Source organism: Mastomys coucha, unplaced genomic scaffold (assembly GCF_008632895.1).
Source record: "Mastomys coucha isolate ucsf_1 unplaced genomic scaffold, UCSF_Mcou_1 pScaffold5, whole genome shotgun sequence".
NCBI classification, from domain to species: domain Eukaryota; kingdom Metazoa; phylum Chordata; class Mammalia; order Rodentia; family Muridae; genus Mastomys; species Mastomys coucha.
In genome coordinates this window covers 15696797-15722618 of record NW_022196911.1, presented here as the reverse complement: position 1 = coordinate 15722618, position 25822 = coordinate 15696797, and the positions used below count along the sequence as shown (strand labels likewise).

General features: G+C 41.5%; 2 protein-coding genes across 2 annotated transcripts in view; one reads left to right on the top strand and one right to left on the bottom strand.

Moving 5' to 3' along the window:
• The window catches only part of Tbp (TATA-box binding protein), a 20123-nt gene extending 9453 nt beyond the window's left edge, over window positions 1-10670 (bottom strand). The window contains exons 1-4 of the mRNA XM_031351811.1: window positions 10393-10670; window positions 7209-7372; window positions 5378-5754; window positions 2284-2371 (exon numbers count right to left, since the gene is read on the bottom strand). Coding sequence (XP_031207671.1) covers window positions 2284-2371; window positions 5378-5754; window positions 7209-7262 — 519 coding nt within the window. The 5' untranslated portion in view covers window positions 7263-7372; window positions 10393-10670. The remainder of the gene's footprint in view (window positions 1-2283; window positions 2372-5377; window positions 5755-7208; window positions 7373-10392) is intronic.
• Window positions 10671-12365: 1695 nt separating this feature from the next.
• The window catches only part of Psmb1 (proteasome 20S subunit beta 1), a 14665-nt gene continuing 1208 nt past the window's right edge, over window positions 12366-25822 (top strand). Inside the window, exons 1-5 of the mRNA XM_031355182.1 lie at window positions 12366-12540; window positions 16267-16374; window positions 17169-17250; window positions 19624-19753; window positions 24943-25049. Of these exons, the coding sequence (XP_031211042.1) occupies window positions 12431-12540; window positions 16267-16374; window positions 17169-17250; window positions 19624-19753; window positions 24943-25049 (537 nt within the window). The 5' untranslated portion in view covers window positions 12366-12430. The remainder of the gene's footprint in view (window positions 12541-16266; window positions 16375-17168; window positions 17251-19623; window positions 19754-24942; window positions 25050-25822) is intronic.

Genomic DNA, 25822 nt, shown 5'->3' with positions numbered 1-25822 from the left:
ATTTTCAGTATTGCTGTAGACAAGCATCTACATAAAGCTGTTAAATTGATTGTTGTTTTATATCAAACTATTTTTATAATACTCATTTTTTTAAAGATTTATTTTATTTATGTGTATGAACTGTATACACTGTAGCTGTACAGATGGCCATGAGTTATCATGTGTGTGGCTGCTGGGAATTGAACTCAGGACCTCTACCAGCTCGGCTCACTCCAGACATCTCACTCCAGTGTTAATTCACTGTAGCTGTCTTCAGACGCACCAGAAGAGGGCGTCAGATCTCATTATGGGTGGTTGAGAGCCACCATGTGGTTGCTGGGATCCGAACTCAAGACCTTCAGAAGAGCAGTCAGTGCTCTTACCTGCTGAGCCATCTTTCCACCCCCTATAATACTCATTTTTATTGTTATAATATTTTATAAATTTTAAGGAATATGACAAAAAAAGATATTGTAGATATTGAAAGGGAGGGTCTCTGGGAGGAGTTGGGGTACAAAAGGGAAACAAGAATGTGATTTAATTCTATTTACTTAAAATGTTTTTAAATGTTAACAAATTCAGATAAATTGAAATCATGTAACTCTTCTCATCATGCAATAAAAGTTAAAAAAAGAAAGAAAGAAAAAGGAAGAAAGAAGGAAAGAGAGAAACAAAAAAAGAAAAAAAGAAAAAAAGGAAAAGAAAAGAAAAGCCATGCAAGGCCACTGGTGAAGATGCAGCCTCAGTTGTAGTTGACAGCCCAGGACTAAAGGGGTTACGTAAAGGAGTTGAGGCTTGGCACTATGAAGAGAACCTATGAGAGGCTATTGGTGAAACCTAGCTGCAGCAGAAGACCGCAGTTTATTGGAGATGCCAGTATCATGGGATGATCACCAAGAATAGCAGCAACAATGGAGTGATCAACCTGAGCTTAGAGTGCTACAGAGGGCAGAGCTGGAGAAGTGACACCAGCCCTTTGGAGGAGCACAGAATTATGTGTGGATTCCAGACACTGAAAGATGAAGCTGTAACACTGAAGTTGCTTGGAGACCCCAAGATGTTTGAGATACCAGAGCCATAAGATATCTGCTGAGGAAAGCTGCTAACAGGGAATGGAACCAGCCCAGAAGAAAGTTTGTTGCAGTCAACAAAGATGAAAAAGGACTTGGAGATCTGAAGACCACTTTGACATCAGACATGAAGATGCAGTTTGGAGTTTGACCAGCTTGTTTCTTGTCCTGATTTGGGGATTACAGTTAAGTGATTGGATGGATTTCAGAAGAAACTTTGATCATTGAACTTTTCACATTGTTCAGACTGCTATAGACTATCAGGACTTTGGAAGCTAGACTAAATGTACTTTTTTCTTGTGTGATGGCTAGATATGGCCCCCATAGACTCATGTGTTTGAACAGACCTATGGGGGCCAGGGAGTGGCACTAATAGGAGGTGTGGCCTTGTTGGAGTAGGTGTGTCACTGTGGGCTCGGGCTTAAGACTCTCATCCTATCTGTCTGGAAGTGAGTCTTCCACTAGCAGGCTTCAGATAAAGCTCTCTGCCTGCACCATGCCTACCTAGATGCTGCCATGCTCCCATCTTGATGATAATGGACCTCTGAATCTGTAAGCCAGTCCCAAATATATGTTGTTCTTTATAAGACTTGCCTTGGTCATGGTATCTGTTCACAGCAATAAAACCCTAACTAAGACAATCTTGTCTATCAACCTTAAAAGTTATACAAAGGTAGGAAAACATGTATTAAACTTCTTGTACTTATAGCCAACAATTATTACTGACCCATCTTTTACCATCCATCCCATATAATCCACACCCAACTCTTCCACAGGATTACTGAAGTAGATACCACAAGTATGTCACTAGATATGCTTCAGGATCTAAATGGAATATTCTGTATTCCAACTTCATGCTAGGTGCTCACTACAATGTGAGTGTATATAAACTTAGTTTATTGTATGGATTTCTACATTTAGAGGGCCACATATGTGGTAGGTATTTAATAAAATACAAGTTGAAGAACTGAGGACACAGCTTAGTGGACAGCTCTTCCCTAGTGTGGTTAAGGTCCTAGGTTGAAACTCCAATACTGCAAAAACAGGAAAATCAAACAAAATGAAAACATCCCAGAATGAACTTTTCCTATGCACTTAACATTCAAAATAAGGATGATACATACTCATTTTGTTGATATCAAGAAACAGACACAATACAAGTTTTCTCACCAACATTTAGGAAACATTTTCTGTTTATCTCATACAGTATGAAATACATGAAAATGGGTCTAACCTTGGGATTATATTCAGCATTTCTTGCACGAAGTGCAATGGTCTTTAGGTCAAGTTTACAGCCAAGATTCACGGTGGATACAATATTTCTGCAAGAAATTTGAAACATGATTACTGAAAATACATAACTTTTAAACAACCAAGGCAATGTCTTTAAGTAAAGTTTACAACCAAGATTTTTTTTTACAACCAAGATTTTTTATGAATACAATATTTCTGTAAGAAATCTGAAAAGAAAATATGATTAAGATTAATTGATGATTCATTGTTTTTTTCACCAAGCTTTAATTTAAAAAATACAACAAAACTCTGCTGACTTTAAATGTCTAAAAAGTGCTCCATAGCTGGGCGGTGGTGGCACATGCCTTTACTCCCAGCACTTGGGAGGCAGAGGCAGGAGGATTTCTGAGTTCAAGGCCAGCCTGGTCTACAGAGTAGGTTCCAGGACAGCCAGGGCTACACAGAGAAACCCTGTCTCGAAAAACAAAACAAAACAAAACAACAACAACAACAAAAAAGTGCTCCACACCAGATATTCTCACTTAGTATTTAATGTACTGTGAGGGGTAACTACTATTCCCATATTCAGGAAACTGGCTGAGCCTCTATGGAATGCACTATCATTGGCTTGGGATGCACATGATGACTAGCCAGCTTAGCCAAACCAGCAAATTTCATGCTAGTGACAAATCCCATCTTAAAAACAACACTTACACACAGAGAGGGAAGTACATGTACACATGCACAAACATCATCATTTTCCACCCGGGTCTAAAGGACTGTTCCATTCCAGAGTATCCCACTCTTCAAGTCATCTATGAAATACTTCTTTTTTTTTTTCATCTTGATACCAGGTTTCTCGGTGTAGCCCTGGCCATCCTGGAACTCACTTTGTAGGCCAGGTTGTCCTCAAACACAGAGAGATCTGCCTGCCTCTACTTCCTCAGTGCTAGGATTAAATGCGTGTGCTTCCACCATCTCGCCCAGAACTTTTAATAAAAACCTAAACATAGCAAACTCAACTTTTTCTGTAGTTTTCTAGGTTTTTCAAAGTAGAAAGGCCTGAAATGAACAATGCCATCAAATGTAATTAATAGGCCATCAACTATTACACAAGAACTCTGAGTCCAGATAGCCAGCTCTAGTCAACTGTCAAGAGGAACACTGCCATCCTTAGAACATTGAATGTAGACAACCAGCTCTAGTTCACTGTTGTTCCCTGCTCTTCTCTCTACAAAGAATACTTCTGAAATCTAGTGAGTCAAAGTCTTGCTGACTAGCAAGGCAACACAGTGGGAGGCTTAGGTAGGAGTATTATCAAGAATTCAAAGCGAGCTTATATTCCATAGACAGCACCAACCACCCTAGCTAGGTTTATCAAGTGAGACAGTCTCAAAAATAACCCCAAAAATTTAATTTAAAAATTAAATTTTATTGGACTATTTTTTTCTAGTACATAATCATAAAGCCAGGTAGATCAAATGTTTTTATTTTTATAATATCTATTTCCCCCCAAACTAGAAAATACTAAGAAAAAATTCTTGTTTTACTTAAAAATGAGTTTGACTCAGCATGCCCATACATGAACTGAATTTTCGGGTACACTTTGGTGTGCCTGTCACAAATTTAGTAATGTAAATAATAAATGTGCTATTTTATAAAGTTAAATATTGGGAGGGGGCAACATTTGGAATGTAGATAATAAAATAATAAATTTCTTAAAAAAAGAAAGTTAAATATTTACCTGAATTCTTTACAAGGTTGCTCAGAACTGACACCTAATAAGGAATATTTTTAGATAATGTAATATGGTTGATTGATTGTATGCTCTGTGGATATGGAAATAAGTGTATGTTCTAAACTGGCTCTCATAAACTATTTTAATCAAAAGTATGAACATGAATGCCTGTGGACGTCAAACAGGCATGAAGAAATAGTTTAGAGCAATACAGGCAAAAGAAGTGCTTATAGGGCTTATCTCTTTAAACTCAAAAGTAATCTTAAAATTGTATACAGGCAAAGTAGAATCAAATTATGCCATTTAGCTTAAAAACTGAGGTGGCATGGCTTACAAATGACAATATATATACGGAAAACTAAGTGTAAATAGGAAACACAGCTGAAAGTAGGAAGGTAGAGTTATTAAACACAAGAACCAAAGTGTTGTTGGCAAAGAACCCTATAATGAGCCATTAAGGTTTCTTTTCTTTTTTTAAAAAGATTAATTTATTATTATAGATAAGTACTCTGTAGCTGACTTCAGACGCATCAGAAGAGAGCGTCAGATCTCAATACGGGTGGTTGTGAGCCACCATGTGGTTGCTGGGATTGAACTCGGGACCTCTGAATTCAGGACCTTCAGAAGAATAGTCATGCTCTTACCCACTGAGCCATCTCACCAGCCTGCCATTAAGGTTTCTTAAAGTAAAGCTATATTCTTGTTACTAAGTGATATCTGGAAAGTTTGGGCTGTTTCAGGAAGAAAAGAGCCTGAACCTCCCACACTTTTTACATGTGGGAAATGCTTTACTTAGGCAGAAAAATTCATCAAGACAAGAACAGCTATCCCCACTCTGAGAGTGACATAGATCTCCTAAGATATAAGTATAGCCCTCACAGCCAAAACTGAAGAAAATTCTGGATCCCAAGACGTGTGCTGACACTATGGCCAAAGCTGTGATACGACTGGCCTGTGACTCAGCCAATTAGCTACAAGGAAATGTCCACAGTATCAATGAAGTTCAGTTTCCAATTCTGTGGCCCAAATACACAAATATAAGCAACTCCATTTCTACGGGGAAGTCTCTGCTGAGAGCACTGACCCACCCTGTAGCTTCAATTCCTTGTCAAGAACAGATAAAGTTGCAGTATAACTGAATTACCACTGGGTCATTTCCTTAAGTAAATCCTGTGTCTGAAAGCAAATAGTGTAATAGCACTGAGCACCTCCTTTGGTGCAGGGACATAGGGCAGGGGACAGAGGACAGGGAACACAAACAAAAACCATGAATACATACATGCACAAACACATGCATGCACTCACTGTTACGCACAGTGGGGGCGGGGTGCGGTGTACGCCAGTGAGAGGTACTTACTGAAGCTGTGGTACAATCCCAGAGCTCTCAGAGGCTGGTGTGGCAGGAGTGATAGGGGTCATAGGAGTCATTGGTGAAGGGTACAAGGGGGTGGTGCCTGGCAATGGTGCAGTGGTCAGCGTTTGAGAATGGAAGAGTTGTGGGGTCTGGCCTGAGGCACCCTGTGTGGGTTGCTGAGATGTTGATTGCTGTACTGAGGCTGCTGCTGTTGCTGCTGCCTGCTGTTGTTGTTGCTGCTGCTGTTGTTGCTGCTGCTGCTGTCTTTGTTGCTCCTCCAAAATAGATAGACTGTTGGTGTTCTGAATAGGCTGTGGAGTAAGTCCTGTGCCGTAAGGCATCATTGGACTAAAGATGGGAATTCCAGGAGTCATGGCGCCCTGTGGAAAGCAAAGAGAGTAATGATTAAGATACTGATGTTGGGCAATTTAATTTTTTTCCTAGTGGAACCCAAGTAAAGTAAAAAGAATGATATTTTTAGAATATAATAGGTCATTAACTACTAGGGAAGAATTTGTATCCTGAGATGCATCACTGTCTTCTGTAGCAACCACAGTAGATAAGCACTTAGGATTTGATATCTGTTATGTATGATATGCAAGAAAGATGCCTAGCCTCTCAAGTATATCTAGAACATAAAGAAAAAGCCTATGTCCCTATTTAAAGTATTGCCCAGTACCCAGGCGTGGTGGCACATGTCTTTAATCCTAACTCTGGAGGCAGAGGCAGGTGAATCTCTCTCTGTGAGTTTGAAGCTAGCCTGATTTACAAGAGAGTTTCAGGGCTGTTGTTACATGGAGAAACCCTGTCTCAAAAAATCTTCCCCTCTCCTCCCAAAGTACTATTTAGTATATGACGATTATCCACTAAGCAAGCATGTGTCAATTTTGGGCAGGTGGATTTCTGAATTTGAGGCCAGCCTGGTCTACAGAGTGAGTTCCAGGACAGCCAGGGCTACACAGAGAAACCCTGTCTCGGAAAAAAAAAAAATGTAGATTTAATTATGTGGAGGTAGAAGAATAATGGAGGGGCTGGTGAGATGGCTCAGCGGGTAAGAGCACCGTCTTCTCTTCTGAAGGTCCTGAGTTCAAATCCCAGCAACCACATGGTGGCTCATAACCACCCATAATGAGATCTGATGCCCTCTTCTGGTGTGTCTGAAGACAGCTACAGTGTACTTACGTATAATAATAAATAAGTCTTAAAAAAAACAGATTTTTTTTTTAAAAAAAAAAAAAGAAGAATGGAGATGGTAAAATTTATACTGAATTGTTAACAATCAAGGTCTAATTCTATTGCAAACACACCCACATATGTGCACATGTTTAACATCAAAACTAATGTTTAATTTTTTGTTTGTTTGTTTGTTTTTTGGGTTTTTGGAGACAGGGTTTCTCTGTATAGCATTGGCTATCCTGGAACTCACTCTGTAGACCAGGCTGGCCTCAAACTAAGAAATCCTCCTGCCTCTGCCTCCCAAGTGCTGGGATTAAAGGTGTACACCACCACTGCCCAGCTTAATGTTTAATTTTGAAAGCAGATTTGGTAGTAATTGAGGTAGGGAAGTGATGGCAACAGAAGCAATAAATTTATTTATTGGAGTAAATAAATGTTCTACAGCTCATATAAATTGAACAGTCTTCTAAATAAATTAGGTTCCAACTAAACTTCCCAAACAAAAGAGCATCATCTCTATCTAACTCAGAAATTTTCACAAAGTAAAACAAACTTGAAAAACTTACAAATCCATGTTCTGCATGATAAATGTCACTGTCTTCTGCTTTCTCTTAAAGGGACTGTCAGCCCTCTTTGCCCCTCCCTCTTGCTGTCTTACCTGTGGGGAGGCCAAGCCCTGAGCGTAAGGTGGAAGGCTGTTGTTCTGGTCCATGATTCTCACTTTCTTCAGTACTCAGATCTTCTCTAGAGCATCCTCTGAATATCTCCTTAGAAACTTCTTCAATGGTCTGGTTTATCTCCACACACCATGAAATAGTGATGCTGCTTGGAAAAATATGTTTTAAGTTTAATAGATGCACAGGTTTCATGTTCACACAAAATAAACAGACGGAACTATTTTGGAGTGTGTAAAAACACACACACACACACACACACACAAACCATATGAATATATGTATCTTTTATTCTCAAAGCCTAGTTCATGTTTCCTGTGACTCATGTAAAATCACCAACAAAAACAAAAACTATGTTGCCGTGTGCTTAAATATTCTAATAGTACTAAAAATTAAGGTGCCAAGATCAGTAATAAGAACTAATGGAGAAAGGGCTGGCAAGAAATGCTTCAGCAGGTAAGGCATATGCCACCAATCCTAATATCTGAGTTTACCCAAATGGAGAAAAGAGAGAACAGACTCTCATAAACTGATTCCTCACATGAGTGCAATTTATTTTATATGTGTGGGTATTTTGTCTACATGTATGCCTGTACATCACTTTCATGCTTTGGTGCCTGCAGAGAGGGTCAGATGCCCTGGAACTGAGCTACCATGGGGTCATACGTATACTTAAAATAAATATGGGTCTCTGGATATACAACTTGTAACTGTGAAACCTGTGTGTTCTTTGTGAATTTAGACAATAAATGTTTAGATTATCGCCGGGCGGTGGTGGCACATGCCTTTAATCCCAGCACTTGGGAGGCAGAGGCAGGTGGATTTCTGAGTTCGAGGCCAGCCTGGTCTATAGAGTGAGGTCCAGGACAGCCAGGGCTATACAGAGAAACCCTATCACAGTCAGGGCTATACAGAGAAACCCTATCTCAAAAACAAAAAAACAAAAAAACAAACAAAACAAAACAAAACAAAACAAAAAAAAAACCCAAACCAACCAAACAAAAACAACAACAACAACAAATATTTAGATTAAGATCAAATTGTAGGGTGTGAGAGATGGCTCCAACCTGGCTCTCTGGAAGAGTAGGCAGTGCTCCTAACCTCTGAGCCATCTCTTTAGAACCAGCATCAGGGGTCAGCCCTTTGTACAACCTCCACCCTCACCTCCCACCCCCAGCAAAGGACTTGGGGTGGGGGTGGGGAGCACAACACCTAGGGAAAACTAATTCCTAAGCAAACTGTACTATATGAAGAGAACATTTATTAGGCATGGTTTGTACAGCCCTATTAGGTCAATTCTGGTTTTTAAATATGCTGCTCAGTTTTATACCATTCACAATACCTCAAGCATAAAGTGCCATAAATATTGAACACAGTATGCTTTAGGTAGTCATTTTCTTGTGTTTCAATTTTTTTTCTTTTTTCTTTTTTTCGAGACAGTTTTCTCTGTGTAGCCCTGGCTGTCCTGGAACTCACTTTGTAGACCAGGCTGGCCTCAGACTCAGAAATCCACCTGCCTCTGCCTCCTAAGTGCTGGGATTAAAGGCATGCGCCATCACTGCCTGGCTTCAATTTTAATTAAGGCAGACTAAACAATAAACATTATCTTATTAGAACACAGTAATGCAAACTATGCCTAGAACTGGGTTTCTTTAATCTCTTTAGTGGTCATGGACATGAAATATGAATATGGACTAAGAGACTATGAAATGTGCTGTTTTTCCTTTGTAATGGTAGTAGTGACAGAACCCAGAGCCTCCTAAATGGTAGGCAAATGCCCACCCTCAATTCTTTAAAGATACTTTTTTTTTTTAGATCAGTTCAGTTCATGCAGACCAATAACTTGCTCAGAGATGTCATAAGAACTGAGTGAATCAACAATCCAGATACAATGATAAAGTATACAGAGAACTATAAATATTTAGCAAGCACTAAGATTGTAGGCATTACTAAGCAAGGCAACATGGTGGAAAGCTGAAACCTAGGACTGGACTGGGCATTTGTGATCATGAATGGATGTTATGGAAGAAAGAATACAAACTAAAGTCAAGGAGCTGGAGACCTGTTCCCAAGTTAAGAGCACTGCTGCTCTTCAGAGGAACTAGGTTTGATTATCTTAGCACCCACATGGCTACTCACAACTACCTGTAAATCCAATGCTCTCGTTTGTCTTCCATGGGCCCAGGCAAGCATGTGGTGCACATATAGACATAGAAGCAAAACATTCACACATGTAAATCTTTTAAAAAGTTAAGAAAGACACAACTACACTCAAGTACCCTTATGAGAGGTCAGAGCTCTCATAGAGCAGGGGCAATCTAACACAGGTCTAGCAAAAGGAACAAAACCACACAAATCAGTACTATCGAAGTACAAATCACAGAAGTGAAAGAGGGCAAAGCCTTGGAAGAGCATGCAGTATGTGACAGGCTTAGTATGTCAAGTCACTACAAAAGATGACAAAGCAGCTGTAGGTGGGGTTGCATAATTCAGGGCATAAGATGTCATTACACAGGCAATGGGAACAGTTAAAGGATTTTAAGGAGCAGTTTGAGTATCTCCTTTGTCAAAGCGCAGAAAAATCTGAGAAAACTGAAGACTGAAAATTCAATTTCAGAGATCGATGCTTTGGTTGAGACAAAAAAAAAAAAAGGAAAACAACAAAAAAAAAGATAGTTGGATTTAATGTCCAAAGTAAAACCAGATATTTATCCAGATCCCTTTTTGCAAACGAAGTTTACTGAACGCTTGATTATATAAGACTGGGGAATTTGCAGTACGCTTCGCAGAGGTCATCTCACACCCGCCGACGATATAAACCACCTTTTCTCATCTACATCTTAAAATCGCAATAAACGCTGCATTTTTTTGTTTTGTTTTGTTTTTACTGTTTTCCGAGTTTTCATCTTTTGGAAACTAAGTCATCAAACTGAGTATTTGGTAAACCAATTCTGCAGTCTTCAAGCGTCTGCCTCATCTAGTCCAGCATCTTTTCCCAGAAAAGCCTACCCGGAGTTTTGGAAAACCACGTTAACCTGAGCCTAAAGAGCGGCAGCGTGTAAATAAAGGCAGCATGCGTTTTTATGTTAATCTCGATTAGCTTGAATCTCAGGCTTCTGACAAGATGTTGAGTCTCAAGGAACCGCTTCCTAACAGAATTATTCTTACTGGAGACAAAACGGGCAGCTGCAGGCCTGGGTAAAACTCTTCCACGGGGGGAAGCAGCTGAGACGTGCGGTGCGCGGGGCTGTCCGGTGCCACCCCCTCGGAGACGCTCACACTTGGCACTGGGTTTCAGGACCCCGCCGAGGCGGTGGTACTCGCGGAGTCGCCGCAGCCCGCGCGGAGGACCGTTCTCCGCCCGGCCGCGCGCCCATTCCGCGTCTCCTCCGGCAAACTCCAGAGACCCGCTGCAGAAGTTGCCTTGGTTAAGGCCTCCAAGCAGAGAAAAGGATGAAAGGACCGTTACCTGAGCACTGCGGAGAAAATGACGCGACCGCAGAAACCTAGCCAAACCGCCAGCAGATACCCGCCACCGCTACCGAACTCGACCCCGCCGAACGCCAGACGCACATCTGATGCCGTCACTTCCTCCAGTTGCGCTCTCGATAGGAGTCCGGTTCGTGGTACTTAGGCTGCGAGACACCGGCGAAGGAAACGAGGGGTCCCGGCTCCCAGCAGTTCCGGGCCGGGCTTCTGCCGGCCCTCTCTAGCTGTCAAAGAGAGACGTTGAGTGTGTAGCGGAAACAGTTGGGGATGTGGTGATGGAGATCGAGCTCAAGCAAGCGGTCTACCACTGAACTGCACCCCCAGTCTTCCATGTTTTGTTTGTTTGTTTGTTTGTTTGTTTTCGAGACAGGGTTTCTCTGTGTAGGCCTGGCTGTCTTGGGACTCACTCTGTAGACCAGGCTGGCCTCGAACTCAAGACATTGCTTAGCAAGCTCACTGGCTCCTCTACTTTGTTCTGCCTCTTAGAGATTTGTGAGATGGATAACATGAATCCTTTTCATGTTCTCAGTGGATGCTAACTTGCGTCCAAAGAAGAACAACAAAACAAGCAGCTATGTAGTCACAGATTCATTTCTATTTTAGCTCTGCTACTACCAGTTCTCTTTCTTGCTGTCACAAGAAAATGTCAGCTGTTTCTGAGGCTGGTTCTTAATGCTTGATTGATTCTAATATATCTTAACTTTTTCCTTCTGTGGCTCATCTAGGCATACCTGCTTACTTCTTTTCCCTTGTATTTTGCACTATCAACGAGGTAATGAGCTCCTTTAGGTTACGAAGCGCGCGTGCTCTCTGTCTGTCTGTCTGTCTGTGTGTGTGTGTGTTGTGTGTGTGTAGGTGTTGTATAGGTTGTCTATTATGCACAGACTCTAATAAGTACAATAGTACTGTGTATCTATTTTCTCCTAAAGGAAACATTTTCTCTTGGAAGTACAGGAGACCTCAGAAGACTGGAGAATTGAGAAAATTTAACAAAGCCTTGCCAAGAGGCAACTTAAGGGAAGCGGGTTTTATTTTGCCTTACTGCTTGAGGGGATACAACCCCAGCAGGGAGTCAGAACACCTGGACTGCATCCACAGACTGGAAGCATAAATAGATAAATGTTAGTTCGCTTCTTTATTTAGTCTGGAAATCCAGGCAATGAGGTGGTGCCGCTTATATTTTGGTTGGGTCTTCCCTCCTTAATTAAACCTTCTTGAAACACCCACACAGTCATGCCCATGGGTTTTACCTACGTTGATGCTAAATTCTGTGAAGTTAACAATATTAATCATCAGATTCTAGCTACGGAAACCTAGTATTTCTTCCTGGGTCTCGGGGCCGCATACACCACACGGTTGACTATGCATCCTGATTGGCCTCGAATGCAGCATGAACTACTACTGACCCTTCTCAAACACTGTGCCACCTCACCAGTGTGGCATCCGAGTTGAGTTTTTGGTATGGTCAGACTTTTAATTTTCTATCCGCCATGAGTAAATCCAAATGTTTTCTTGGGGTTCTAAAACTAGTCTCTGCTGGCGGTCTCCGTTAGCGGAATTGGCGGGTCCGAGTTGTGACGCTCGCGGGACGCAGGCGTAGACCTCCAAGAGCAACGACGAGTACAGGCTAGAGGAGCCCAGAGGAGCGGGGCGACGGAGGCGGAAGTGGGCCGGCCTCGGCGGCCATTTTGCCGTGAGACAGCAGGAGTTAGGCGCGATGCTTTCTACTGCCGCTTACCCGGACCGGGACCGAGAGCTGGGAATGGGGCCTCACGGCTCCGCCGGCCCTGTGCAGCAGCGTTTTTCGCCTTATGCCTTCAACGGAGGGTAAAAACCCGGGTCGGCTGCGCTCACCTTGGTCGAACCTGGGGTCGCGGCGGGCGGGTGTGGGAATGGCGGGGATGTAGCCTGCAGCCCAGCACTCAAAGTTAGTTGTCGTACTTGGTGCCGTTTGCTCTAGCAAGGCGGGCTCTTAACCCTCCGCTCTATGGCCTGTCGTTTGGTAGGGCTTGAATACGTTTCTAAAGCCACCGGCAAACATGAAGTTATGGTTTGTCTTGGTTGTTAGACGAGTAGCTGTTTCTGTCGCTGAGCCGTCTGATCATTTATTATTTTAAGAGGAAAATAACATGGTTAACCAGACTTAATTTCAGGGATGAAAAGTGAAGGTTAGCCGGGCGGTGGTGGCACATGCCTTTAATCCCAGCACTTGGGAGGCAGAGGCAGGTGGATTTCTGAGTTCGAGGCCAGCCTGGTGTACAGAGTGAGTTCCAGGACAGCCAGGACTACACAGAGAAACCCTGTCTCGAAAAATCAAAAAAAAAAAAAAAAAAAAAAAAGAAAGAAAGAAAAAGAAAAGTGAAGGTTGTTTTTTTTCTACTCTTGAGCCGTATCCTGCTGGGCAAGTTCCACTGGGCTGCATCCCCAGCCTTAAAGACAGTCGGACCCTTGTGTGTGTGTTTATTCTTACTCTCAAATTACTTGTGCATTTTAATCATCCGCTGTGTTCGAAGGGATGTTTTTCCCTTCGTATTTAGATCCGTTGACAATACAAGAGTATTCTTCATCAAATTATAAGTTGAAACAGCCAATTGTCAAAAAAAAAAAAAGGCTTGTTTAAGAAAAGCAAACCAGCCAACGGTGGTGGTGACTGCTCCAAAGGCAGGTGGTCTCTTAAGTTCGTGACCAATCTGGTCTACAGAGCAAGTTCCCGGACAGCCTGGGCTACACAGAGAATCTTTGTCTCAGGAAAGAAAAGCAAAAAAACGTTAAATAATGTCTTTATGAACGTTGAACGTTGATCATACAGAGAAAGGTTGATCTTAGCCTTGGTTGTACCTTTTGAAGAGCAAACGTGAATGCGTGTACTATGCGGGTGCCTTTCAGTTACTTGAACTACTTTATAGATTGGCGAAAACTCAAAGTGGTTCATTTTTTGTAAATTTCAAACAGTTAAGTGAATGTTTCATAGTCTTAGTTCTTGGCTCTTGGCATTTATACAGCCCAGGCCATAGAGCTGGTGTGAATTATAACCAGTTTTAAATTCATAGAGTTCTCAGCCTTGTCCAGTTTCCGTTTGCTTTTCCAGTGTGCTGCTCAATCCTGCACGTGAACACTAAATACTTACTTTGTAAGGCGTGTTAATAATTTCAGGTGTTCCAAATGCGATTCACTTTTTAACCTCCTTTGGTTCTTCTTACCCATCCTTTGTTCATACAACTGTCTATAAAATCACCTTTCTCCTTTCTCTTTCGCACCTTTTAGTATTTATTGCAATTAGCCCTGCAAGCAGCCTCTGATTCTACAACATGATAGTAATTTCTCTTTGTAGTTTCCAGGTTTTGTCACTTTAGACCTTTATATGCCCGATCCTTGGCAACATAATTCTTAAGTCTATTTCTGTAACTTTATTTTTCAAAAGTCCCCTCAATTCTGGCCTCTTTGGGAAACCATATCTAACTGCGTTTTCTGTTCTTACCATAACTCATGTTGGTAAACAAAACAAGCAGGGTAATTGTTCCTTACCATTACTGCTGCTCTTGAAACTACCCCTTGTGATGATGTCATCATCCTTCTTGGCTCAGTTTAAGGGGGGTGGGTATGTTGTTTTCCTCACCAAACACATCTAGGGAGTTGTAAAACCTTGGTCCTTCTTCCCCCTGTCATCCTGTCTCCCGTCTGTCACACCACTCCTATTGGAGCAGTATGTCCCATTTCACATACTGTATTATTGTCAGAATTGTATTAAAACCTCACTTTGGGAATGGAACCTTTTTCTGTGTAACGTTCAGGACTCCTTGCTAGAATTCTAAACTCTAGCTTGGCACTTGGGGTCTTATATAACAGTCCATCACGTGAGGAGTGTGCATGTCTCTGGTTAACATAATAATGACTACCTTAATAAGTTGCCTGAGCGGACTGTGGTAATATTTTTTCTTTGTGTTGCTGTTCATGCTATTTGGAATGCCATTCTTTTTTGCTTTGAAGTTTTTGTGCAAAACTTGCCTCAGTAAAAATAGTAGATAATGTTTTCTGGATGTTTATTTCCTATAAGGAAATATGTTAGGTACTTTATGTGAATTATGTGTTTAATTCTCACACTGTAACACAACAGGTACTGTAATTACCATCAATTTTAACATGAAAAGTTTATCCAGTGTTACACAGCTAATAAGTGGCATGAGTAATTCCAGTGCCCAGGTGCTTAGTCATCACATAGTGCTGTCCTACTGTATTTTATAATGGTTATTGTTCACTTGCTAGAAGAACAGGCAAATGTCAGATGGACTTTATAGTTAACTTATTTAATCCATATATGCAGCACACTAATATGAGATAGTTACTGTTAAGTAATCTCATATATTTTAAGCAGTTGAAGTTTTTAGAAGTTAAGTAATTTGCTTGAGAAAACAACAGTAGTATCTAGGTTCTACTTTTGTAGTTTCTCTCTGGGGCTCTTCAGTAAATTATCAGAAATTGTACAGGAAGAAAAGAAAAGCTTGCTTTTGACTATGGTATGACAACTTTCCCTGGGAAGACACACACACACACACAGAAACACACGCTCCATGATTGGCTAAAGTTTAACTTGGAGAACCAATGAATTTTTATTAGGATTCCTATGACAGGAGTATGGGTCAGGAGATACTTAGAGAAGCAAGGATGACCCAGAGTCAACTGTGTCATAAAAAAGTCCACCCCAATGCAACTTGTAAAAGCTGTGGCTCTGGATTTCTGCACAACTTGTAGGTAGCTCACAAGTTGAGAAATCTCTTACAGCTTGGCTGGTCAGAGTCTCCTCCCGCAACAGTTAAGACTGTGTCTCACTATGTAACCTTAGCTGCCCTAGAACTCACATGCTGGAATTCAAGGTGTGCATAGGTGTGTGTTACCGGTGGTGGGATTGGGAGGGGTGACCTCAAGGATCTCACAAGTGTCCCCTGGATATAATTTGGTTTCCCTCAAGTATTTTTACCTTAGGAGCCTCATGAGCCTCCTACCCCATAAGGGATAGTTCAGAGGAGACTGACGGTTCATTTAATGATGTTGTCTAGAGCTCTCAGGTGAGGAGATAGAGATCTTCTGAACTCTACTTGCTTGTAGGACTGCTATCAATACCTGGTCTTCAAGACTACAGACAGATTGCTTTATAATACCAGGGTTTGCTACACATGAGTGTTTTTGTTCATTAATGATGAAGGTATGATTCAGTGTCTTTCCTGTTAGCTCTTCTCAGTGAGGTACTGGAACAGTATGTCCCATTTTACATTCTGTGATACACATCTGAGAAAATCGAGGCCTTCAGAGGTTTATTTGCCCACTGGCTTATAACTGCTTAATGGAGAGGGCTCCATTAGGCTGTAGGTTAGGGATCTTCCAGGATGACATGTAGTCAGGAATCTGTTCCTTCAGTCTTTTGTCTTTCTTTGGAATTCTGCTTTTATGTCTAGTAAATTTACCTAGATAGGGCCTGTAGGACACACTACCATTTGAAGGGACAGAATTGCAACCCTTAAGAATTAATGTTCGTTCTTTCATTCTTTAATTCATCAGTACTGTATTGGCAATTGCTGGAGAAGATTTTTCCATCGTTGCTTCAGACACTCGGTTGAGTGAAGGATTTTCAATTCATACCCGAGATAGCCCCAAGTGTTACAAACTGTAAGTAAATCTTTCTTTTTTCTTCCTTCCTTTCTTTTTTTCTTTCTTTCCTTCTAAGGAGTTACTTTTATTTTAAGTATATGTTTGTTTTGTTTGTACATATGTTTGCATATCATGTAGATACTGGGAATTGAACCCACCTAGATCCTTTGGAAGAACAGCCAGTGCTCTTAACCATTGAGCTATCATTCTAACTCTTAAGTGAATATTCATAAAGACATTTCACTTGCCTTTTTGGTGGCAGTTGGGAGGATTATCTACATAGCTAATCACAAAACTCTGTTATACTAGAATTGAAGTCGAAATGGATCCAACAAGGCTTGAGTTCTTTGCATAGAAGTTTAAAGTGATAGGAATAGAAAATAAGGAAGGCAGCTTTGCTGTGTGTCTGTCCTAGGCATGGCCCACATCTACTATAAGAAGCAGTGAAGTCTTGTCTTCCTTGTTCCTGGCTATCCAATTTTTCTAACTCATTAATAAGGAAATTAGAATTAGACTTTACTAGTCATATTCATATATTTTAACTTCATATTTTTTTCTGTAGAAGTATTCAGATTTAGGAAACTTTTATATGACCCTTGGGTTACATCATACTTCACCTTCTCCAGTCCTACATTGTAAAATAGTAGCCCCTGTTTTCCTTAGTCTAATCATAGTGTATCTTTGGCCCACCTAAAATTAATTTGTGCATGGAGGTGTTGGTATGTCTGCTCCCCTTCCTCAAAAGCACTGGCTAGTGTCAAGTTTGTGAGCCTTGCTTATCAACTCATTTTCCTGAAATTGGCTTCTTACAGAACAGACAAAACAGTCATTGGCTGCAGTGGTTTTCATGGAGATTGTCTCACGTTGACAAAGATTATTGAAGCAAGATTAAAGGTAGGTGCTTTCGAACACGTCTGCTCTGTTGAAACAATTCACAGCACAGCTGCATTTAGAGAGAGAGCAAGTTAGCAGGTGGAGTTAGCATATCCTAGAAATAAGGCAGTACCAACACTGGCTATTGAAGTCATTCAAGTAACAGGAAACCGCAGCACAGTTTAGAGGTCTGCCTTATAGAGCGCTCTTCTGAAGCTTCTCTGAAGTGTGTCAGGTCTGGCTGTGGCAGAAGATAGCCAGGCAGCGTATAGATAGGAGCGGGATTTTAACTGTCTGCTGGCCTCTCCTTCTTCACAGATTCCCACTCTAGTAGACAGCACAATGAAAGGGTAGCAGACTTCAGTAGTAGGGATGATGTGATAGGGATGATGTTTGGGGGCGGGGGTGACCACATTCTCTGTTGCCTACTTGGTCATGAAATGTTTACTTACACTTGCTGTGGAGCTGTGTAGAAATTATTTCACAGTATTTTAGAACATGTAGTATTGAAAGCTTTAGAAATTTACATTTATTAGCAGAAATTTACATTTATATTACATGATGATATTTCATATTTCATGCATTCTAATTCATAATTTACTATAACTTATCTTAGAAATTATTCTGTACTTGTCTGCTTCTAGTCATATAGCTTTTTGTAATTGCTCAGTGTTCTGACCTTGACTTACAGTACTTAGGCTTTGCTTTAGAAATGATTGTCATGGGACACCTTTAATCCCAGTCAAAAGATAGGTGAATCTCTGTGCGTTTGAGGCCAGCCTAGTCTACAAAGTGAATTCTAGTGCAGCCAGGGAGGGGTATTACACAGAGAAACCCAGCCTCAAAAAACAAACACCAACAAAAATGTTGAGCTTAATTCATTTCATGCTTACATTTTTTGTGGAAATCTTTAGCCTAATTATTTAATTTTATTTATTTTATGTATATGGGGGGTTTGGTCTACAGATTTGTATACCATGGGTATGCCTGGTACTCGGGAAGGTTAGGAAATGGTTCCAGATTACTTGGAATAGTCTGTAGATGGTTGTAAGCTGCCATGGAGGTGCTAAGAGCCAGACCTAGGTTTGCAAAAGCAAGTGTTCTCAACTCTTCTGAGCCATCTCTCCAGTCCCTACGGTCATGTCTTTGATACTGTTTTCCTTGGTAGACAACTTGAGGAGTAAGACTGCTGCCTCTCGATGATGTGTTTGTCCAGGAGTTACAAAAAGTGGGACCCCAAATGATTTATTTTTATAAGATACCAGATCATAAATAAATTAAAACTCAGGGGCCTTTTCATTTCTGTCACAGCTGCCCAGTTGGATTAAGAAGGCAACATAAACAACATGGCTATACTCGAGGAAAAGTTTGCTTGTAGAAGCAGGTAGCAGGTGAAGCTTCTGGTGCTGGTGCCATTGGGGTGCATTAGCACAGAAAGAGATCCATTTGGAGCACCTTCCCCAGGCTCATTTTACATGCTGAGTGTTACAGTGTTGTTGAGTTAGTAGTGTCTGCAAGGAAGAGGGGAGAGTAAAACGGCTCTTTAAACCAACCTTCTTGACATTCTTCCTCTTAAAATTCTTTTTGTTTGTTCCTTTTGAGACAGGGTCTCTATGAAGTCATGGCTCTCCTGGAGTTTGATGTGTAGATCAGGCTGGTCACAAACTCTTTTCTTTGTTTTTGTTTTTGTCTTTTGTTTTTTTGTTTTGGTATTTTGAGACTGGTTTTCTCTGTGTAGCCCTGGCTGTCCTGGAACTCACTCTGTAGACCAGGCTGGCCTCGAACTCAGAAATCCGCCTGCCTCTGCCTCCCAAGTGCTGGGATTAAAGGTGTGCGCCACCACTGCCCGGCACAAACTCATTTCTTGCATGCTGGGACAACTGTCTATTCATTTAAGATAGGGAACCACTATAGATCAGAATTACCACTCTACAAACAAGTGGTTGTTTGGAGAAGCAAGAGCACCTGAACGCAGCTGCATCGCCATACACCCATCCAGCATAGATGACACTTCAGGAAGGTGCTTCCCCTGGAGCCCCTCCCATCACCATCAGGCAGCCGAGTGAGAATTGTCTTCTCAGCAATTGTTTACTGTTTGAATAACCTTGAGGATGGCCTCCTGAATCCTGTTGGTTTCAGCTTTCCTGGCACATGTCAGGCTTATTCACATCCCAAGTCTTGCTCTTTTTTTCCGGGAAATGTTTGTTATCTGAAAAACGTACTACTGACCATCTCAAATATATGTAATAAAATATTATTTTATGTTCACTAAGGAATAGGTATAGTGTGTACTGGTTGTTATTAAAGCTTGACAGATTCTGTTTCTACTCTACTGAATCTCTCTGTTGTCATGTCTCCCCCTCCCTTCCGACCTACTAAAAACAACGCATGAAGATGTACAAGCATTCCAATAACAAGGCCATGACAACGGGGGCAATTGCGGCAATGCTGTCTACCATCCTATACTCACGGCGCTTCTTCCCTTACTATGTTTACAACATCATTGGAGGACTTGATGAAGAAGGTAACATCTTGCTTTCTGGCAAATGCAAAAGTGTTATTTCATAAATGTGTGTGTTTCTGCCTGGAGTTGAGCTATCTAGCCCAGTCAGAAGCTGAGAGAAGCCAGTTTCAGTCAGTCAGCATGGAGAGGAGTGTTGAGCCAGAACAGCTGAGATGAATCAGCCAGCCAGAGTTCAGAAAGAACTAGAAAAAGTGAGCTTGTTCAGCACCAAGTCTCAGAGGCTGAGAACATTCTAGGCCTGGGCTAGAAACTTCCAGGACTAAGCCTAGGTTAGCAGACAGGCAGCGACCCTCTGACATGAAGAGGATAAAAGTTACTTATACACAAGATGAAAAGATGGACTATCCACAGGCAGCAAGTAAGAATGAGGAACAGATAAGCTGCAGTTGTGGAGAAAATCAGGACAGACAGGACGAGGAGGAAACAGTGAGGAGGATCAGCCTGGCGGGCCACTGTGAAGTGTCAAGACCAAGCAAAAGGACCCAGCAAAGATCCAGAACCATACTCAACCCCTCCACCAGACCAGGGGAAAGACACACACCACCACAGCAGACATAAAAAGAAAGCACAAAAAATGGACTCAAAGCCAGAGTGAGCAGGGGGGCCAGAGCAAGTGCGGGGTGGGGGGATGGGGGGTGCGGTGCAGAGCAAACCGGGCTGGTGCTGGGAGTCATATCATAAACTTCTGTTCCCCTCTGCATTGGTGGTTGTTAGGCAGGGTGCGGGTTTGTTGGGGGAAATAACCTGGAGACACTGTTCTTGTTGGGGGTGTAACCTGGAGACTAGAGCTAGGCTCAGGTTTTGTTGGGGGGAGCGACTTGGAAACTAATGCTAGTACCAGCCTGTTAGTCTGCCTGAGTTCAAACTTAGGTTTTCTAAAATGAATTCTGAATTTAAAAACTTTGGCATCTCAATACTAGGTGGTTTTTGGTTTGGATTGGTTCCCCCCCGAACCCCCTTAAGACGGGGTTTATGTGTATATCACTGGCTATCCTGGAACTAGCTCTGTAGAACTCAGAGATCCACCTGCCTCTACCTCCTGAGGATTGGGATTAAAAGGTATGCACTGCTAGCATCTGTTGAAGTGTTTTATTTATTTATTTATTTATTTATTTATTTATAAAATGACAAGGAGAGGTTCTTTTTTGGTTTTGTCTGCTAAGTGTCTTACATGCCTCTGGATTGGCATCTCCTCACTTTTTTGGGAGAAGGGTTGGGAGGACTTTGAGAAGGTTTCTCTGTGTATCGCTTGCTGGACTCTTTAGACCAGGCTGGCCTTAAACTCAGAGATCTACCTGCTTCTGCCTTCCAAGCTCTGGGATTAAAGGCATGCATCCTGTCTCTTCTTAACTCCAGGAATTTTTCTGTTATGATTCTTTTAAAAATGTGTTCTTTGCCACTAGAACAAGTTCTCCTGTGCCCCTAAGCAGTTGATTTGGTCTTTTCAGAGTGTGTCTGTTATGCTGGAAACAGCACATGGTTGTACTTGCAGTCCTTTCTTATTATTTTAACTTTGTTGAGTTCTTCTACCTGGTCTTCAAGCTTAGACGGTTCTCTCAGTGATCCATTCTGTTCTGAGACTTTCAACTGTCTTTTTTGTTTGTTTGTTTGTTTTTGTTTTTTTATTAACTTACTGTGATTTGGTTTTGGCATTTCATTCACATTAGTTTTTCTACAGTATTTCTTTCTTTTTTTTTTTTTTTAAAGATTTATGTATTTATTATATGTAAGTGCACTGTAGCTGTCTTCAGATGCACCAGAAGAGGGCGTCAGATCTCATTACCGGTGGTTGTGAGCCACCATGTGGTTGCTGGGATTTGAACTCATGACCTTCCAAAGAGCAGTCGGTGCTCTTCCCTGCTGAGCCATCTCTCCAGCCCTTTCTACAGTATTTCTATCCCTTCTTGAATTCCTCTTTGATCACTACCTACTTGATTTCTCTGTTAAGATTTATTTTATATGTGTGATTATCTGCATATATTTATATGTATCACATGTATGTCTGGTGGCTGTAGAGGCCATCAAATCCCCCAGAACTATATTTGTGAGCCACCATATGAGTGTTGGAAACCAAACTTAGAGCAACAAGTGCTAAACTGTCTCTCCAACCAGAACCTCTTCCTGATTTTATTCAACTGTTTGTATCTTTGAACATATCATTTTGAATTTTCTGTTTTGGATTTCATCTAACTCACTGACTGCTATAAGGTTAGTAATTTTTGGAGTTGTGTTGATTTTTTTAGTTTGGTTATTTTGTGATTTGCATGTCTGATGTGTTTTGGTGATTTTGTTTATCAGCTATATTCTTTCAGTTGAAATATTCAGGTAGAATGTGGGTGTGGTAGTGAATATGTAATTCAGAAAACAATTCCTTAGACCAGGAGCTCTGAGTTCCTCATGTAAGCTCCATTTTATGGGAGAGAAGACACAACTGTTTGATATTACTATGATGCAGCTGTGCTGGCCACTTACTTAATAATGGTGTCCATTTAGACCTCAATAGTAGTTGGAGGATAAGTAACCCAGGGGAGTTAGTGTGCAGCATACTTGTTGCATTTTAGTTAAAATGATTGGAAGTGGTGGGGGGAGGAGAGTAGATAAGGATTAAATATTAGGTCACCTCAAAAGTCATTTATCATCAAGACGGATAAAGTGACCAGGAGGGAAAGCTAGGTAGGGTGCTGGTAAGGTCTGCAGCTTTGAGAGATTGTTTAAGTTATGGAAATTACGGAAAAAAAGAGGAAAGATCAAGGATAGGAAGATGTGTAGGGTGGAGCAGTTTAGCTCAAAGATTTATTTTCTTTAGCTTTTAGACAGATGTGGTTTTATGAGTGAATGCCACCTTTCTAATAACTTTTAAGAGGATTTTTTTTTTGCTATTTTGAATATTGCAGAAATATCTACTTATGTTAGAAGCAAACAATAGTCTCTGTTTCACAAAGTCAGAGTATCTTGGCAAGGCAGTTCTGTTTGTAAAAGATGCACTAGAACTCCAACCAGGCTGGCAACACACCAGGGTTATTATGCTGATTTTTTTTCCATCCTTGGTGATAGTACCTCATCCCATTAGTGAGAACTCCATGTCACTAACTGGACAATTGGCTAATGGGCATGAAAATTCAGGAAAATGATTCTGTACCAGGCTGCTTTGATTTAATTTTTTCTTATACATGTGTAAGAAATGTATATATTTACAATTACCTTTTAGGATAAATCCTGCCAAAAGACATAATTTGATTTCAGTGGAGTCTGCAAGGACCACTCGTTTGTTGTATTGAGTTACGTTTTTCTTTTTTTTTTAAAGATTTATTTTATTTACTTTATATGTATTAGTACACTGTAGCTGTACAGATGGCCATGAGCCATCGTGTGTGGTTGCTGGGAATTGAACTCAGGACGTCTGCCGGCCCCCGCTCACTCCGGCCCTTCTCACTCCGGCATAGTTTACTGTAGCTGTCTTCAGATGTATCTGAAGAGGGCATCAGATCTCATTACGGGTGGTTTTGAGCCACCATGTGGTTGCTGGGATCCAAACTTAGGACCTTCAGAAGATCAGTCAGTGCTCTTACCCGCTGAGCCATCTTGCCAGCCCGAGTTACGTTTTTCTTAACGGAATAAAAGGTTAGTCTTGACCTAGAGAGATGGTTTAGCATTTAGAGTACTTGATGCTCTCAGAGGACCCGTTTGGATTCCAGCACACACATTGAACAGTTTACAGTTGCCTGGACTCAGTCCTAAGGAATCTCTTGGCTCTCATGGCTACCTATACATATGATATAGACATTCACATAGATATACACATAAATAAAAATAGTCTCTATTTTTTAACTTATTCCTTATTCCAGTAATTCAAAGCAAGCTATAACATTTTGGGCAAAAAAAAAGCACGTAACAGTACACATTTGTGTTTTACTAAGACTTTATTAAATAAATAATTAAATATTGCCATTAAATAGGATTTGGTGGTATTTGGCAGGAATGGTTCTCACCTTGTACCTGAGTCTACCATGAATTCACTATCCTCCTGCATTAGCCTAAAGTATGGTGTCTTAGTTTCTATTGTTGCAATGTAACACCATGACCAAAAAGCAAGCTAGGAAGAAAGTTTATTTGGCTTATATTTTCTCTTCCTTCCTTCCTTCCTTCCTTTCTTCCTTCCTTCCTTCCTTCCTTCCTTCCTTCCTTCCTTCCTTCCTTCCTTTCTTTCTTTCTTTCTTTCTTTCTTTCTTTCTTTCTTTCTTTCTTTTTGGTTTTTTGAGGCAGGGTTTCTCTGTGTAGCCCTGGCTGTCCTGGAACTCACTCTGTAGACCAGGCTGGCCTTGAACTCAGAAATCCTCCTCCTGCCTTTGCCTCCCAAGTGCTGGGATTAAAGGTGTGCGCCACCACCACCTGGCTGGCTTACATTTTCATATTGTTGTTAATCATTGAAGAAAGTCAAGATGGATCTCAAAACAGTAGGAAGCTGGAAGCTGGAGCTGATTCAGAGGCCATGGAGGGGTGCTGCTTACTGGCTTGTTCTTCATAACTGGATCAGCCTGCTTTCTCATAGAACCCAGGACCACTAGCCCAGAGATAGCATCACCGATAGTGACTGAGCCCTCCTGCATCAGTCACTAATTAAGAAATGTGCTACACTACAGCCCAGTCTTTCAGTTGAAGTTTTCTCCTTTCTGATGACTCTAGCTTGTGTCAAGTCGACATAAGACGAGCTGATGCAGGTGGCTTTTTACAATATATTGTTAAAAAGTATGTTTATTGAATACTAAAAAGATATATACCAAGTCTTTGGTATTATAACTTAGATTTAGCTCTAAGAAAAATTGAAACTATTGGGCTTATGCTAAAACTCTATAAGCTTATTTGTTAGGAATAGCATGAAGATTTTGGTTAGAACTAAGTAAGGCCTATGATCATTACCCAGTGTGTCTGAATGGCCTGCCCATCCAGGGCCATGAGACAGTTGTCAGTGACATTAGTTCTAGGCAGGCTGACTACAGTGTTAGGTCACTAAGGTTCATGTGAACCTCTCGTCTCTGACCTCATTCCATGAAGAATAGTCTGCTGGGGTCCATTGCACCACAGTGACTGTGTTGTCACCTTTGTCAGAAGTTTAGCTAAGTGGGTAGCACTCTACAGCATGTTTGACCGACTTCCTTTTTACAGTGTTGTATGTACTCTTTCTTCTTTAGGAAAGGGAGCTGTGTACAGCTTTGACCCAGTAGGCTCTTACCAGAGAGACTCTTTCAAGGCGGGAGGCTCAGCAAGTGCCATGCTACAGCCTCTGCTCGACAACCAGGTAATGTGCTTGAGCCTCTGCCTGTGGCAGCGGGGGCAGCTGTGGTATCCTCCAGTTTTCTCATTCTGCTGAGATGCTGCTGAGGTCTTCTCTGTTCTGTCAGTGCCCTTTAGTCCTCACCTGCCCATGGTTTTATGGACTCTGCCTGCAGCCATTGGTCATGTCTCGTCTTTCTTATGCCATCTTTACATCACACAATGCCTCCTTCATTACCCTTACTGTTTCTGGGTTATAGTCAATTCCCCAAACTTTTAATTTGTCCCTCTCTTTTTTTTATACCACTATTGATCCAGACCTGTGTTTATTGGGTTTTCTCATAATGCTTTCAGTCTCTAAGCTCAGTTACCTAATCAGTGCTGGTCATGATTCCTGTACCTTGCTTTCTGCTGCTTGTGTGTTCATCTCACCTCTGCCACACTCTGCCTTCTCCTGTCTAATCCTGCATTTTAGTTAGGAATGTTTGGTGCGCTTCCATTTCAGTGCCTTCTCCTAGTTTTGATCCTACTGCCATTATAAAGTACCATGACCAGAAGCAACTTAGGGAGGAAAGGGTTCATTTCAGTTTAACAGCTTGTACTCTGTAGTGAAGAAGTTGAGGAAGGGACTGAAGCAGAGGTCATGGAAGAATGCTGCTTACTAGCTTGTAATGGCTGGCTCAACGGCTTCCTCATGCACCCGCCCACGGCTTCCTCATGCACCCGCCCACGGCTTCCTCATGCACCCGCCCACGGCTTCCTCACGCACCCGCCCACGGCTTCCTCACGCACCCGCCC